General features: G+C 37.1%; 10 protein-coding genes across 10 annotated transcripts in view; 3 read left to right on the top strand and 7 right to left on the bottom strand.

Moving 5' to 3' along the window:
- Positions 1-53: 53 nt before the first annotated feature.
- On the bottom strand, positions 54-374 carry PRCAT00005294001 (uncharacterized protein; the record flags this gene model as incomplete). Its single annotated transcript, XM_062955358.1, has 1 exon — positions 54-374. One exon carries the CDS (start codon positions 372-374, stop codon positions 54-56), a length of 321 nt encoding a protein of 106 aa, XP_062811968.1.
- A 176-nt stretch (positions 375-550) lies between these two features.
- TRP3 (bifunctional anthranilate synthase/indole-3-glycerol-phosphate synthase) lies at positions 551-2,101 on the bottom strand (the record flags this gene model as incomplete). The annotated part of the gene is made up of 1 exon (XM_062955359.1): positions 551-2,101. The coding sequence occupies one exon, from the start codon at positions 2,099-2,101 to the stop codon at positions 551-553; it is 1,551 nt and encodes a 516-aa protein (XP_062811969.1).
- A 211-nt stretch (positions 2,102-2,312) lies between these two features.
- MCD4 (mannose-ethanolamine phosphotransferase) lies at positions 2,313-5,360 on the bottom strand (the record flags this gene model as incomplete). The annotated part of the gene is made up of 1 exon (XM_062955360.1): positions 2,313-5,360. One exon carries the CDS (start codon positions 5,358-5,360, stop codon positions 2,313-2,315), a length of 3,048 nt encoding a protein of 1,015 aa, XP_062811970.1.
- Positions 5,361-5,524: 164 nt separating this feature from the next.
- Positions 5,525-7,381, bottom strand: PRCAT00005297001 (uncharacterized protein; the record flags this gene model as incomplete). The annotated part of the gene is made up of 1 exon (XM_062955361.1): positions 5,525-7,381. One exon carries the CDS (start codon positions 7,379-7,381, stop codon positions 5,525-5,527), a length of 1,857 nt encoding a protein of 618 aa, XP_062811971.1.
- A 456-nt stretch (positions 7,382-7,837) lies between these two features.
- On the bottom strand, positions 7,838-8,848 carry SFH5 (Sfh5p; the record flags this gene model as incomplete). Its single annotated transcript, XM_062955362.1, has 1 exon — positions 7,838-8,848. The coding sequence occupies one exon, from the start codon at positions 8,846-8,848 to the stop codon at positions 7,838-7,840; it is 1,011 nt and encodes a 336-aa protein (XP_062811972.1).
- A 155-nt stretch (positions 8,849-9,003) lies between these two features.
- Positions 9,004-10,245, bottom strand: PRCAT00005299001 (uncharacterized protein; the record flags this gene model as incomplete). The annotated part of the gene is made up of 1 exon (XM_062955363.1): positions 9,004-10,245. One exon carries the CDS (start codon positions 10,243-10,245, stop codon positions 9,004-9,006), a length of 1,242 nt encoding a protein of 413 aa, XP_062811973.1.
- A 236-nt stretch (positions 10,246-10,481) lies between these two features.
- On the top strand, positions 10,482-11,000 carry TVP18 (Tvp18p; the record flags this gene model as incomplete). The annotated part of the gene is made up of 1 exon (XM_062955364.1): positions 10,482-11,000. One exon carries the CDS (start codon positions 10,482-10,484, stop codon positions 10,998-11,000), a length of 519 nt encoding a protein of 172 aa, XP_062811974.1.
- Positions 11,001-11,334: 334 nt separating this feature from the next.
- PRCAT00005301001 (TRAMP complex RNA-binding subunit) lies at positions 11,335-12,534 on the top strand (the record flags this gene model as incomplete). The annotated part of the gene is made up of 1 exon (XM_062955365.1): positions 11,335-12,534. The coding sequence occupies one exon, from the start codon at positions 11,335-11,337 to the stop codon at positions 12,532-12,534; it is 1,200 nt and encodes a 399-aa protein (XP_062811975.1).
- Positions 12,535-12,829: 295 nt separating this feature from the next.
- PRCAT00005302001 (putative ferric-chelate reductase) lies at positions 12,830-15,031 on the top strand (the record flags this gene model as incomplete). The annotated part of the gene is made up of 1 exon (XM_062955367.1): positions 12,830-15,031. One exon carries the CDS (start codon positions 12,830-12,832, stop codon positions 15,029-15,031), a length of 2,202 nt encoding a protein of 733 aa, XP_062811976.1.
- Positions 15,032-15,648: 617 nt separating this feature from the next.
- Positions 15,649-15,976, bottom strand: part of PRCAT00005303001 (uncharacterized protein) — a gene marked incomplete at both ends in the record, with an annotated part of 1,962 nt that continues 1,634 nt past the window's right edge. Inside the window, one exon of the mRNA XM_062955368.1 lies at positions 15,649-15,952. Within this exon, the coding sequence (XP_062811977.1) occupies positions 15,649-15,952 (304 nt within the window). The remainder of the gene's footprint in view (positions 15,953-15,976) is intronic.

Here is a 15,976-nt window from a genome sequence, read left to right on the forward strand (position 1 = left end):
ACACATTACGGTTTGCTTCTCAGCATGCTCCAGAAATAAGTCCTTTATGGCTCTTAATGAAAGAGCTCGGGCACTTTATGAACATACTTCACTAACTTCTCGGCCACTTCAAGATTGATATTATCAGATAATTCAATCACAGAATAAACACTAACATTCTGATCCGAAGCTCCAACCTTGCCTATCACTTCGTACTTACTATTCACGTTCAAGCTTTCTCCCGTGGTCAAATTAAGATTAATTGGTCCACCACTAATAAAGGTGGCCGTCGATGAGCTTGGGTCATAAGATTCACATTTACCTATAATACGAACAACTTTTCCTTGATTCTCGTTCAATAAGGACGAATCTATCCTAACGCTTGCTACTTCCATGTCGATAATCGTCTGAACTTTACTCCCTTTGTTCCTTATAAGCTCTGGCTAAGTAATGAAGGATCTCTCACTAAAATATGTTTAATGAAACGCGTCTTTGTCATGTATATAAAAAAGAGATATCTAATGGCTTTATTGATGATCTATTAAGACTATTTATATATAATTGAGACTATTCAACAGGTACATAGTTCATTTAAGAACTCAGCAGCTTTTCCTTTCTCTTCTGCTCTCATTAAGCTTTCTCCTATTAAAAAACCGTCAACTTTATCTTCATATTTGTACTTTCTCACGTCTTCAGTACTAGTTATACCTGACAAGGCTAATACCAAGACATCGCCTTCCCTGTTGTTATTCTCTTTTGCCCCAGTAATAAGGGACCTTGTTGTACCTAAGTCAACGTCAAATGTTATTAAATTTCTGTTATTTACACCGAGAACTAGAGGCTCTTTTGTATTTCCATTGTGCGTAAGCTTAAGTGCAACACTTAGCTCCTCTGCATCGTTGATTTCAACTAAAGGCACCATTCCGAGTGACAACGAATATTCATACAAATCTTGAAGTATTGATCCTTCCTTCAACATTTTCACAATAAGAAGAACGGTATCCGCGCCGGCTAATCTGGCTTCTAAGATCTGATACTTGTTGAAAATAAACTCTTTCCTTAAAACGGCTGGTCTCTGATAATTAGGTACATCCACTGTATCCAACACTTTTCTTATCAAGGTCAAATCGTCTAAGGATCCTTTGAACCAATTTGGTTCGGTCAAGACAGACACCGTCGAGCTACCATAAGTAGCATACGTCTTCGCCTGAATACCCGCATTTGCACTAATATTGATGATTCCCTTAGAGGGAGAGGCCCGCTTGAATTCAGACAAGATAATCGTTTGCTTCAAGTTCTCTTTCGTATGAATAAGTCTATCATAAAAATTGATCAATGGAGGAGCCAAACCTAACGAAAGCGCTATTTCCAAGTCATGGAAAGATTTTCCTGGCAAATTTTCAATCTCCATATAGTCTTGGCGCCTTTTTTCATATATTTTGTTCAAAATACTCTCCTTCTTGCTTTCAGGAGAAGGACTGGTATTCTTCTCTTTGTTTTCTTCCCATGTTCCTCCAGAAACTGCTAAAAGATTATCAATCATAATTTGACCAGACTCAGTCAATATCGACTCAGGATGAAACTGCACTCCTTCTATTGTGTATTTCTTATGCCTTACACCCATGATTACTTCGGGAGACGTCTCAGTCGTGGCAGTCACTTCCAAACAATCGGGCAAGGTTTTTAAAGCCCCAGCTAAAGAGTGATACCTTGTTACTGCAATGCTTTGAGGAACATTCAAAAACATCCCCCTTCCATCATGCTTAATACTTGTTGTTTTTCCGTGAACAATCTCTCCAGCATACGATACATCTCCTCCAAATACTTCATAAATACACTGTTGCCCCATACAAACACCAAATATCGGTACCTTACCCTTAAAATGTTTGATAACATCTCTTGATATACCCGTATCTGTCTGAGGATGGCCTGGACCAGGAGAAATAAATATTATATCTGGCTTAATTTTGTTTTCAATAGTATCAATATCGATTTTATCATTACGATATACGTCTACTTTTCCACATAAATTAGACTGGTATAAGTATTGATATAAGTTCCAGGTAAAGGAGTCATAGTTGTCTATCATCAAAACATGTTTTTTCATATTATCACTAGTCATAGTGGCCGTCCAGTGGGAGTATTTGATAGTTAATGATAATTAATGATAATTTCAGTTTTTTTTTTCGAGGTATTACTCATTATCTCAATAGATTGATTGGATTTTGCAAAAAAAAAAAGAAAAATTTTTTATGGACGGATATTCAGGGGTATAAATAGAATAAGAGAATTAAGTTTTATATCGTGGGTGTATTGTTTATTTAATTAGGTATTTATTCCTTTTTTTGGCTTCTTTTTCTGACTCTAGAGGCTATTGGACTGTCACTAATGGGTTTCTCAATATATTGATAGTCTTCTTCTTCTTCTTCTTCTTCGTCCTCTTCTTCCGTCTCGGCCAGGTTTTCGTCGGCTTTGTTTCCTTTGACGTCTTCTTCTCTTTGTTCTCGAGCGTCCTGCAATTTCGGTTCATCTGACTCATATTCCACGCCTTTTAGTATTACGGAGCTGAGAACCTCTAAAATGAGAACGACCAAAGAGGATAGAATCGCCAAGCAGTAGTTTGAAATGCTTACTCCAATATCTAACCATGAACCTTCTGTCTTAACCAAAAAGAAGAAATTCAAGGACAAGAAATCACTGGTAGATATGATGAGTGAAGAGATCATAAATTTTCTGATCTGTAGTTGATGATTCATTATTCCCAAGCAAGCTGAAAGGAGCACATACGGTATTATCAACTTAATAATTAAAAGTGCACCCATGGAAAGTGGATCGAATATAGGAATTAACCTGTAGACCGAATCTAACGAGAACGACGATATGGATGAAACATTTCCTGTTCCAAAAAATGCAAATTCTAGGAAGAAGAACCCAATTATCGATATTCTAATGACCTGGATCCAATAACCTTTGGGAAGCTTTTTCGTCTCCTCAAAGCTCCTGGAAATTTCCTCTTTTGTAAAGTTCAAAGATTCTTCAATGTTGAGCCATTGAAGTAATACTAATGAATAAATGACATAGAATAGTAATTCGAATGATATTGTCAAGATAATGAATGTAGGCGTGAATGCTAAGAAAATAGTTAAAAGTCTCAACTGATAATCTTTAGAAGGTTTATACGCAAACAGAATTGGTAAAACAAATAATGACACAATAAAAGTTGCCCAGCCTATAGCCTGAGAGTGAAGGGGCAAGCCTTCTCTTGCCTGCAATGAATTGACTGACACATTAACTGCGTATAGCATGACAATGATAGAGCCAAGTTGCAATCTGACTAGCGTCTTGTTGAAACGATCAATATTTGGGCGTGAAAAAGCCTGAATAGAGCCACAGATACCAACTATCAATGCAAAAAGAGCTCCTATATTTATTTGGAGAAGGCTTTCAACTTTAACAGGATTTAAATTAGTGAAAGGGCATAAGCCAAGACAGCTAAAGAACCACAATGCCTTCTGTAATACCGGAAGCTTCGATGAAGAAAAAGCAAGCGGATAAAGCGCAATTAGTATCAAAATAATGGAGAACATGTATCGCCTAGAGAATCCAAGGAAAATTCCTTCATACATTCCAACAAAGGAAAGCACAATTAAAAGTTTCGATAACTTCGAAATTCCATATAAAAAGGACTCAGTACCTTTGAATAACGCTGCCCTATTGTCAAGAATGGTGTACCAAAAGTACAAAGGGAAGAATGTATAAGCATAATAGTTAAATGGGGAGTTTTGGTAAAATAAGATATAATTAATCCCTATTGTCAACGTAGCAAAAGTGCCAATCAAAAATTTAGACTTTGGTTCATTATTAGTGGTGTCAGGGTCCAAAATGAAAAGCTTCAAAAACAAGATAAATGCGTAAACAATCCAACCAAAGAAGCCTAAAGTTACAATCGAACGCAACATGGCCCAATTATATGTCTGGAGGTAGTTGAGGCCATCAAGCGCTCTTTGCATAAGTTCCTCAGTAAGTTCTATCGTTTTCTGAATTTCATACTCTTTGTATTCCTCCTTGTAAGACTTACCAATCGAGGCCATGGAAATTTCAATTTCTAATTTGTAGCTGTCAATGGATTTTTCCTCAAATGGACTATATGGTTTGAACTTAAATTGGTGGTTATAGACTTCACTTTCTTTGACAAGATATTGCTCAACAATTGATAAAGCATTAGCATATAATGCTTTTATTTTCTCGAGTGGAGGAGCATCAAGGTAATTTAAAGGTAACTCTCCGACAGAGTTCGCAGGATAATTTGCTCCTATCAAGTATGCCATCAAGGATGCAATGTCTGCTTGATTTACATCATTCCTTTTAATATTTTCAAATCCCCAAGTGTCAAAATAATCCGCTTCATATCCAGAAAGAACTGGGTCTTGAGCTTTCCTTGCAGCCTCAGGGTCTTCGAGATCCGCTAACACTACTGGTTTATTAATTCCTGCTCCCCAGGCAATCAATGGTGTTCTAGTGTTATCAGGATGACCATCCCCGTGAGATCCAAAGTCCGACATGCCATGATCAGCAGTGAAAACGAACGCACTGTCATCATCGCCAAAGTACTCATTAATTTTGGGTATGAGTTTCGATAACTTCTGATCTATATACTCAATATTATCATAGTACTCAGCGGAGTATGGCCTATATGCGTGCCCAGCGGTGTCAGGACCTAAAAGATGGAAAAAGAACACATTTCCGTCTTGAAAGAGTTCATTCTTAAGTGTTTCATTAGCGGTCAGATTAAGCATAAGATCGTCAAAGTGTTTGAAAACAAACGCATCTAGTTCGATGGAGCTTTGTGTGAAATCTTCGAATTCATGGCCATACATGCAAACATCAATTCTGCCTGGAACAACACCATCGCCATAAGCGAACATCGGCAAGATATCAGGAGATCCGAAAGAATATGTATGGGTAGACTGATTGAAAAATGAGTCAAAGTCTACGGGATTAGTCTTCCATCCCTTTGTAACAGCAGATACATCTTCGTAGAAACCAGCAATCATCGCAACGTGGCCTGGTCTTGACTCAGTTGGCATTCTAGTATTAGAAATACCCCAGCTGGCTTCGTTTAAAACTAGATTTCTAAGATAAGGTGCCAAATACTTCTCTTCTCCAGTGCTTGGATGCTTAAGCTTCTTGAAAGCCTTGTCTGCTCTCAACCCATCCCCCACAATCAAAAATAGCCTTTTCGCAGGTGGTGAATTTGTTGATCTGTGATTGTCCATACCATGAACCAAGGGCAGCACAAAGTATATGTCAAAGATCGACCATATATAGAACGAATGGAATATCAAGCCCACAAGCAAAAGCAATTGACGATTTCTATTCATTTTAAGTGCCTTGTTTGCTTCGTTATAAAGAAGTTTTGATATTATGAAAAGTTTACGGTGTCTTTAAACGCGTTCTTGATACCACAAAGGTATTTCGAGATTACAAGTTAATCCAAAGCCGGGGTTTAGTCGATTCTATTGAAAGTATGCTATATATTACACAATTAAAAGCCTTTGGCTTCAGTCAGGCTCCTAAAACTGCAATTTTGTTTGTAAATGTTCATGGTGTCAGCAAAAATTCGAAGTTGAATATTGTAATTTTGAAGAACATCTATGTCCCTTTGTAAGCAATCTTGATAAACTCCAAATGCTTTCAGATCGCTATTTATTGAATCGTAGTACTCTTCATCCTTCCCATAGCGCTCCAATTGATACTGTAAGACGAGCTTTTTATAATTTAAAAATTCCTTTTCATATTTCTGGACCGAAGTCACATATTTTCTCCAGTCAACATCGCTGACGCTTGCACCCAATATGATATTTGGAGGTTCGGGAGGCGTATAGGAGTGTATGACAGGAGAAGCATGCAAATCAAATATTGTAATATCAGTTTTGACAGTTTGACGACCCAGAGGAGCCGCATGACCTTTAACAAATCTCTTATTGATTGGTGTGTGAAGAGTTTCAGCCTTGGATGTTCCATCACTAAACTCCAATATTTTTGGTCGTTTATTCTTAGAAGTTGTTCTATCTTCACTTAGCTTTCTTGATTTAGACGGAAGACTTTCAAACATGTCAGAAAAATCAACTTCGGCGATGCTGGACCCAAGGTTGTTTCGAAGCTCATCAAATTTAAAAGCACTCAGGTTTTTTTTCGGTCGTTTAGCTGAACTTTGATCTTTCTCTTTCATAAAACTCTTGTCTTCACGAACATAGCTTGTAGGGATCCGATTTGATAATTTAGATGGCGATAGCGACCGCCTATTTCTAATCCTAGAGGGCTCTTGTCTTGGTCGTGTCCTCATATCCTGATTCATCAAGTCATCATAATATTTGGATGATGCTAGAGGCTCTTTTTGCTTAGTCGTCTTATCAGAACCCTTATTCGGAGGTTCCTTTCCATTACTGTCAGGCTTGAATGCTGATATGTTATCTCGATTTAAACCGCCATTTTTTTTGGGAACTTCAGTAAAAGCTTTCAAATGATTGTCCGAGGCTGTATTAGAGTCTGTCGACTCAGGAGTCCTTTTCGAACCCTCACTATCAACACTTTTCTTATCTTCTTCTAAGACTATGGGGTCCGACGGCATGTGGCCATGTTTCATGTATTCATTTGAAGTAGACGAAGGTCGACCAGTGTCTGAATTATTGTTACGTTCATGATTTTCTTTCGGCTCCTTATGCTCTTTTCGTTGGTCAGTGTCGAAGTTACGAAACTGGTGCTCCAAGGGGTCAGAATGTGCTGGTTTATTGAGATATTCTTCTCTCTGCCTTTGAAGATATTCCCTCTTTTTCTGTTTGTACAATTCCTCTTCTGTTTTTCCTTGCTGTCGAGCCCTTAATTCCTCTCTCCTTTTTCTTTCCTCATCTCTTCTAGCCAACTCTTCACGTTCTTTCCTCAATATCTCTTTCCTCATTTTCACGAACTTCTCCTCTTCTCTCTTTTTGTTAATCTTGTCATTTTCTCGCTCCTTCTTTACTCTAATATCGTCTGCCATCTGCGACCGTGGGTCACCTTGTCTTGTATAAAACTGTTGATAAAAATTATAGTAGCCTGGTTGTCGAGATGAAAATGAACTGTATGTTGACGTTTTAGTTTCCGAAGTAGTCGTGTTGAATGAGAAGGATTTTGACTTGTTGAATCCATGCTGTTTGTCATATGCTCTTTTGGTATCTGATGTTTTCAAAATTTCATATGCCTCCCGAATCTTGATGAAAAGGTCATGATGAGTCTTGTCTGATGTCTTATCTGGATGATACTTCAAACATAATTTCTTGTAAGCTTTTTTGATATCGTCGCTGGAAGCCGTTTTGGGAACTTGCAAGATCAGGTAATGATCCTGACCATGATGTGAGGACATAAGTAAAACTTTCCACAACTAGCTCCACTAGCACAATATTTCTATTAGCTAAGACGAAAGTGGCACAACTAACTTGTTAAACAATATACAGTTTAGTAGTCTGGATATATAAATATATATATATCTGTTTATATATTTACTTAAACTCAAATCAATATATTATATTAAGTGACACAAAAAGGATAAAAGATAGCTAGGATTTATAGTGGATCAAACAGTCACAGTGAGACCTCTATTTGCTAGCTTGAAGGCTCACAAACAGTTAAAGGTAGTATAAGAGACTATGGTTGACGATTTTCTGCAATATTAGATTGCCCATTATTCATATACTTGAAGTAGAGTAAATAATTATTAGAAGTCTCGGTCTATCAGCATAACTCATGCAATCTAATAGACTCCGTTTGAGGAGAATATTTCATTCTAGTAGCATCCAGAGTTTCATTAGGTTGAGGAGATTTAGTTAGTCGGTGGTTCATCCGTCTCTTTGCTTTTACTTGTTCTCTCAAGTAAAACCTTTCCGTATTCTGGTATCTTTATCTTAGGCTTACAAGATTCATTCAAGGCCTGAAGCAGAGAGACTTTGTCGTTCTTGACATTACCGTTATACTCGGAAGGGAGATCAGACTTTCCGAACCATTCAGACAAGTCACCATTATTCATGAAGTGAAACTTTTTATAAGTCTCAGCATTGATAAATAGCTTAAGAAAAGCGTAAGCCCAGCTCATCAATGAAGGGACATTGATGAAGAACTTGGAAGAAAGCAATTCTGGATAGCTTTCTGCGAACAAAGATATAATTTGCTTCGTTGTAGCCTTCATTCCTGGATCCATTCTGAACATAGACGCATTATTATAGTCGTGAACTTGAGCGATCTTATGATTAGAAGGATCATTGAAATCAACTAGCGTAAGCGCTCTCTCCATTAAACCGACTCTCCATCTAAGAAAAGGTGTTCCCTCCTTGCTTGTTTTGTCCTCTGAGTCATACTTCTCAAAGAGCTTTTTTGGATCCTTCAAGTCTCCGTAAAGATTCCACGTAACAACTTTCAAATTAGGTTTGCCATTGCTTGATTCTGTAATAGCACCCAATGCTTCGAAAATTGAATCAAACTCTTCTTCAAACGCTGCTGACAATGGCTGAAAACTATTCCTCCAATTCAATGTTTTTATCAACTTTTCCTTAGTCACATCAACGTCGTAGTTATTGGCAATTAAAAACTTCAACAAAATCTCATTCCGTGTATTAGGAACAACGTGGTCTTTCGATTCAACGTTAATTCTATATCCATAGATTTCGTCGTATTCTGGATTATCTGTCTTCGATAATATGTCAGGAATTGCATCAATAATCTTACTCAACTTATCTATTTGATCAGCTGTCAACTTAGTAGTTTTTATAGTGGCTCCTATCGAGCCACTACCACTTGTAGGCACCTCCTTATCTACGTTAGTTGAGGATTGTGACATTGTCAGCAAGAAAGCTTTTACTTATGTTTATGTAGAATATACTTTTCATTTAAGATACGGCTTTCCGTATATCGGACTTCACTGAAAATCTTTATATAGTGATTTTCGTTTGTTCCTGTTCTATGCGATAGTTTATTTACAAATACTACAAAAGTCTACTTATTACCTCCAGGGACAAGCTTGAAGCTAAGAATATCATTCTTCCCGACATCCACAATGTCTTCTTCACCTATTCTCATACCATTGAGCCCCTCTATTGCTGCAATAGTCACGTCACCCATAATCCTCCTAGCCACAGTAATGACGGGTGTACCCCTTTTAACGAGAACACAGTCTTTGAAGACACTGTCTCCTGTACTTCCTGTGAAATTATGAATGTTCCTGACTGGATAAACAGGTACCAAGTCTAAAAGATCAGCTGCTGCCTGCAATAGTTTGACCACTCCCGTAGATCCAAATCTATAGAGAACCAAGTCTCTTACATTCTCGATACGAATTTTCATCTTTTCATCAAGCGGCTTTAATCCAGAACCTGGACCCAAATCATCAATAGTATCAATAAATTCAGTACCCAGATCGTATTTAATGTAATTTTGATTTGCTAGTTTTCTTAAAAATACCTCAGTAATTGATGAGGTCAAGACGCATTTCAGATTAGGATGTTTCAATATAATCTTAGAAACATTTTTGTCCGAGTCAGGATGATCCATCTTATTGAGTGCTAGCACAGTGGGAAATTTGACCGTCATAAAAGTGTAGACTACTTTTTCTATAGTTTCATTATTCCAATCCTGTAAAGGAGGTAAACCAGGGAGCAAATCTAAAGCCTTGCCAATTAACTGCTTATTTGCAGAATATCCACCTAGCTGCTGTCTAAGCGTCTCTAATGTTGTGGATTTCGTAGCTGTATGTCTTCTGACGATAGATCCCCATCTTTCTGTCAAGTTACCCAAGATCCATCTGAAAATCTCGTCCTGTAGCCACTCTATATCATGAAGCGGATCATAGCCTCTCGTAGCCTTTCCCTCTGCATCAGTTGTGCCACTAACATCAACTATATGTATCAAACAATCGGCTTCTGTCAAATCACCAAGAAACTTATTACCCAATCCCCTGCCTAAATGAGCATTCGGTACTAACCCTGCAACATCTAAAAGCATAATCGGCACTCCTCTCTTTCCGTCCCTACAATATCCGTATGTAGGCAGACATAATTCTTCCTTGCCGAACCTACTGCATGCACAATCTACCTCTAAATACCCCGTAGCCTTATTAGGATCTATTGTAGTGAAAGGAAATGCTCCAACCTTCGCATTGGCATCAGTCAACGAGTTTAAAGTCGTAGACTTCCCACTTGAAGGTTTCCCAACTAATGCAATTATAGTCTCTCGACCCATCTATAAACTTCCACTATAGTTTATATCTAAACTGATATTTCAACTCTAATTCTAACTCAAATAGAATGAAAAAAAAAAAATTTGACCTCGAAGTCTTCTGATACTGGAGATGACTTTGTGTGTCTTATCATCACAACTCACACGTTTAACTAAAAGAGAAAAAACAAGAAAAATCCATAAACAGATTTATGACCACTTCAATCAAGCCTTCAATTGAATCAGCTTAATTATAAACAATGGCATTTAACTTTCGGAGAATACTTGGAAACATCTTCAATGGCTTCTCAGCCGATTTTAAGAAAAAGAACTTTTCTTTATATGGACAATGGATTGGACTCCTCACAATATTTTTAGCGATCGCTTTGGGAATTGCTAACATCTTTCATGCGTCTTTGGTTATAATTTTCTCAATTATATGTATTGTGGAGGGATTGGTGGTTGTTTTCGTGGAGATTCCATTTTTGTTGAAGATCTGTCCACTCACAGACAAGTTCACCAAGTTCATTAGCAACTTCGATGAAAATTGGCCGAGATGTGGGTTCTATCTCTTATTGAGTGCCATTCAGTGGCTCTCGTTAACCGTACAGGCTACTAGTTTGATCGTTGTTGCGGTATTCTTTCTCTTAGCTAGTGCATGCTACTTGTTAGCAGCTTTGACGCATCAAGATTTTTTGAAGACTTCAATTAATGTCTCTGGAGAGGGAGATACTATCGAAGACCAAGTGGGGACACATGCTGTGAGAAACTTTCTTTGAAGCAGGTCAGAGCTTTGATATTGCAAGTCTAGAGGCATTTGAATGTGCCTTTTTTTTTTTTTTATTGCCTTTTTAACTCGCTCTATGAATTTTCATTAAAGTGGAAAAAAAAAACCAACTGAATATGGTACTAAATACAACAATAGACTATGAATAATGGTAATTGGTCCCACTTCTGCATCGTTTTTGATTACTTCTTTTTATATTAATACATCAATGATCACTTTTGTGTCACTTTTCTTTTGACCTTTAAGTAATTTGGTCTATCAAAATTCTATTTCACCTATGTTTTTAGAGCTTTAGGAGTATAAGTGAGATTGATGACGTAGCTATTATGTCAGAAACATTACAGATCATCGAAGACGCTAAACCAAATCACATATCAGAAACCGATGATGGGACACCGCATCCTTCCACAGCAGACATAATTAGTGATAGAGCCTCATCGGTCGGCGTACGAGAAAAGGAAAATAATGAAGACAAAGAAAATAAGAACGGAAATGGGATAACGTCTCTCTCGTTCGATCAAGTGAATGATGTGGCAGATGAGTTAATAGAACTAAGGGGCGAAGGACGATATTTTGGTGTTACTGATCCATCGACAGGTAAAACGATAAATGCGATGCAGAGTCTAGGGCCTCTATGTGCTAACTGTCATAAAAGAGGACACATAAGAGCAAAATGCAAAACGGTGGTTTGCCACAAATGCGGTGTTGTAGGTGATCACTATGAGGCACAGTGTCCAACCACTTTAGTATGTGCAAAATGTGGTCTCAAAGGTCATATAGCTGTCAACTGTAAAAACAAGCAAAGAAAAAGACAATATTGCAAAATTTGTGACACATTCAGCCATGGAGATGATACATGTCCAACAATATGGCGATCATATTTGACCTTGGATGCATACGATAACGAAAATAAGACGTTACCTAACATGTACTGTTACAACTGCGGCAACAATACACATTACGGAGATGATTGTAAAGAACCAAGAACCTCCAGAGTGCCGAATCAGAATGGAAGTGCATTTAGTGGCTCAAACTTGCCCAAATCGCTTCGAAATATATATTATGATAGACTCAGCGGCCGTGCAAAAAAGATGCCCGAAAACAAGAGAGACTTTATAAGTGCCAATACTAACAACAACTGGGATGTTAATAGACGATTTGGCAACAAGGACTTTAATAGCAATGGGAGAGACCACTATAGGAACTCCAATGGATTCCGCAATAACAACAACAATAACAATAATAATACGAATAACAGAAACCATAGGCCTGCTCCAAGCTTCTTGCCTAAGAACCCCAACCCCTCTAGGTCAGGATTTGTGTCTAAGACAAAGGGTTCTTCTGCCAATCCTAAAATCCCCTCTAAGCCTAGTGCCATGAATAGACAGCAACCTACGAGACAAGGCGTCATTTTCAAAAATGGTAATAAAGTAACGAATGCTAATCCTCCCACTCGCTCTGGTTTATTAGAGAATAGAGGTAGAAACAATAAGCAAAAATCCAGAAATATAAGAAACTTATATTAGATCCAACAAAAGTGCATACATATCCATCTATAGCCATCCATATTTTTCCATATCATATCTTTCCATTGGTTATATCCGTCTATATCGTATATAAATTAAGACTATATTACCTAAGATGGCTTAAAATTTTATCAGATCGAGTGGCTCATGCCTCGTGCCGGGCCGCTCTTAGGCTATCGGATCAACAATCTATATTAAGGCACTATTTCGGCGGTTGTAATACTTTAAAGAATAGTTATACGTATTATTTAAATAATCCCATATTAGGGAGCCTTGCATTGTTATACCAAGTAATATGGAAAGAAGTAACACGAACTCTTGGTTTAAAGACTTTAGTTTTCATTATCCTAATGGGAAATCAAAAGAATACACAGAACGTAGACAAAGTACCACAAATAAGTATGGAGATGTGACAGCAATGCTGATGATAGTACTATTGATACTTGTTCCTATTCTGAGGTACTTTGTTGTCCGTGGATATTCCCCATCGAGGAAAGTTACTATAGTCAAATGGACCATTCTGCGATTGAATAGAGTTGCTCATAGAAATGATCTGGATAGTGCTAGGACGAGAATGGCATTGGCATTAAAGGGATTTATTCTCAAGGTTCTGTTTTATTACAATACCTTGGCTCAAATTGCATTTTGGACAGTTCTTTTCATGTTTTTATCCTTTTCAGATTTAAACGACGGAGACTTGATATTTCTTGCCAAACGACTAGGCAAAATAGCAGCTGTATGCTTGCCATCTGTGATGTTTTTAAGCTTGAGGCCATCGCCATTGCCATATACATTATACTTGATGCTAATTCCTATCCATAAATGGTTATCTAGATTTTTAATCTTACAGTCTGTTGCACATATGGCTTTGTACTGTGGATTCTTTCAAAAAAACCATACGTGGAACAAGGCATTTAAAACAGAAAACATATACGGATGGGTTGCGATAGCTGGTTTCATTATCATAGCTATCACTTCTCTACAAAAATTTAGAGCAAGATTTTACGGAATTTTTTACTTTCAACATTATACTTGGTCCTGGATTATTGTCTTCTGCTTGCAACTTCATGCTAGACCAGTAAAAATTACCAATTTCACAATTTTGAATGTTATCATATTGTCATCTCAAATCTTTTACCGATTGAAGCTATCAATTGCTACACATTCACGTCTTGATGTCAAAGTCACAGACATTTCGGGTAATTTATCATTAATTGAATTCCCAAATTATTTGCTTAAGAGATCTTCCAATGGGCCTGGTGCCCATATCAGGCTTACTGAATACTACCCTTCCATTATTATGAGAATTTATCGACAAATCATTCCAAATTATCATCCATATACACTAGCATCTTTACCTCAAGATAACTATCAAAAGTTAATCGTGAGAAAAACCACATTTCGGATCCAAAATGATCATAAATATCTTATTTCAGGTGCATATGATCCATACTTATTGTTTTTGAGCTCAACCAAAGACAATGATCAGTTTTCCATTTCTAAATTACAAGTTCATGCAAAGCGAATTCTTATCGTCATCGGAGGGTCAGCAATTTCTTTCGCTTTGCCTATTATAAGAGTTATGAATTATCATGGAATACCAACTAAAGTTGTGTGGGTTATAAGAGACTTCAGAGATATTATTGTATTGAGATATTTCGATGGTTTTATTCATGGGGACGATTTTGAAATCTTTGTTACTGGTGACGAAAGATCATCTACTGAAGACAAATCGATGAGATTGAGCAAATATGGATCAATTGGCAGGCTTTCTCAATTTAGTCATTCCTCTCGAATGTCTTCCTTTAGACTCGAAGATAATCCTGGAGAAGAAGATGCAGAATCGAACGCTTCGGAACAAGGAGATGAAAATGTGAATGTCGAAATATCTGTAGACAACGAAGAGGATCTGGAAGATGAAGAATGTCCAAGAAATGAAAGGACTTTGAATTTTGCATTTAATAGTGGATCCTTTAATGAGAATGGAATCCAAGACGCAGGAGAGGAGAATGAAAATAGAGAAGAGCAGGATGATGATTATGGTGATGATGAAGTGGATCCAATGACTGAAGAATTGGGCAACGGTATTCATGGAATGTATTCACCTGCACATTCAAGACATGCATCGAGTTTTAACGAACCGTTCATTCCAGACTCTGATTTCAGTGAAACACCAGCTTTTCAGAGACAACAATTTATGGAAACTGTTAACAAGATTAACATTGAGAACAAAATTTACAAGGGCAGACCAAAGTTGAACTACAAATATTTAAATTGGTGCACTAGTGGTGGTTTCACTCAATGTAGTGGACCAATAGAAGATGGTGATCATACTGTATGCTGTAAAGATTTACCAAAGAATCAAGTTCTTAATGAGAATATTGATTTGAGTAAGATTTGGGTCGTATCCGCCGGTCCAAAGGGCTTGGTACAAAATGTCAAATTATGGGCCAAGGAAAACTCGTTAAATTTCTATGAAGAAAGTTTCTTTGTTTAGATCTCATTCATTTAGTCGTAAATATGTATTTCATGATAAATTGATGATCATCAAGCCATCCGCGAGGTCGTATATCATTCCAAAGTTATCTTAGCTTTCAGAAGTTTATTTGCATTTCTGCAAAATATCTCCCAGATCTAGTTATTTAATGGTATATCATGTGGAAAAAGGAATAATCAGAGATATCTGCTTCTGTATTATACCGCAATGTTACTGAATATTTCTCATGACTTGGTCGATTGAGTATTATTAAATGTCAATTTTAAGTGTCGGCATATTTTCTTCCATTATTCAAGTTATAAATTCTTCGGAGATTGGCTGATCGTCAGTTATTGGACTGTAAGTCAAACTGCAAAAAAATTGGAAGTTATATGAGACTTTAGTACAGAACTCGCACAAGTTTGCGGCTACGTAAGGGAAGTATTAAACTTAGTAGCCATTAAACTTCGGGTTACAATCTTTTAAGAGACCGCATTTTGTATTCCGTTCCTGATAAAATTACTATGCTAATACTTCCTTTCATGTAGATGAAACAAACCTGAAAGTACATTAACTTTCTGAAGTTTTCGATAATTCTTTTGAACGAAATAATACAATACGTGTGAATCGGTATAATATTAGGATCCGTTATTTATCATCGCCCCTTCCGAGATAAAATCTTCCGTTATAAATCCTGTACTTTGAGAGCTTGTTTCTTCAGAGACTACACCATCAAAAGAACTTACTCCATTATTGCCTTTTGTAACTCTTTTATCAGAAAGCGTATCTCCTTCTTGACTGCCTGGATAATCTTGATTACAATCTTGGCTATTGCGTAAATATACTTTGAAGGTTTCATCCAATGCCTCAAAATCTCTGCTTTTACATTTTTCTGTACATGGGAAAATCGATAATCCAAAGTCTATTAAGGAGATTTTACCACTTACCGAAACATGAATATTAGCT

Source organism: Priceomyces carsonii (assembly GCF_900007245.1).
Source record: "Priceomyces carsonii strain CBS4050 genome assembly, scaffold: Debaryomyces_carsonii_scaffold_6, whole genome shotgun sequence".
Classification (NCBI taxonomy): Eukaryota; Fungi; Ascomycota; class Pichiomycetes; order Serinales; family Debaryomycetaceae; genus Priceomyces; species Priceomyces carsonii.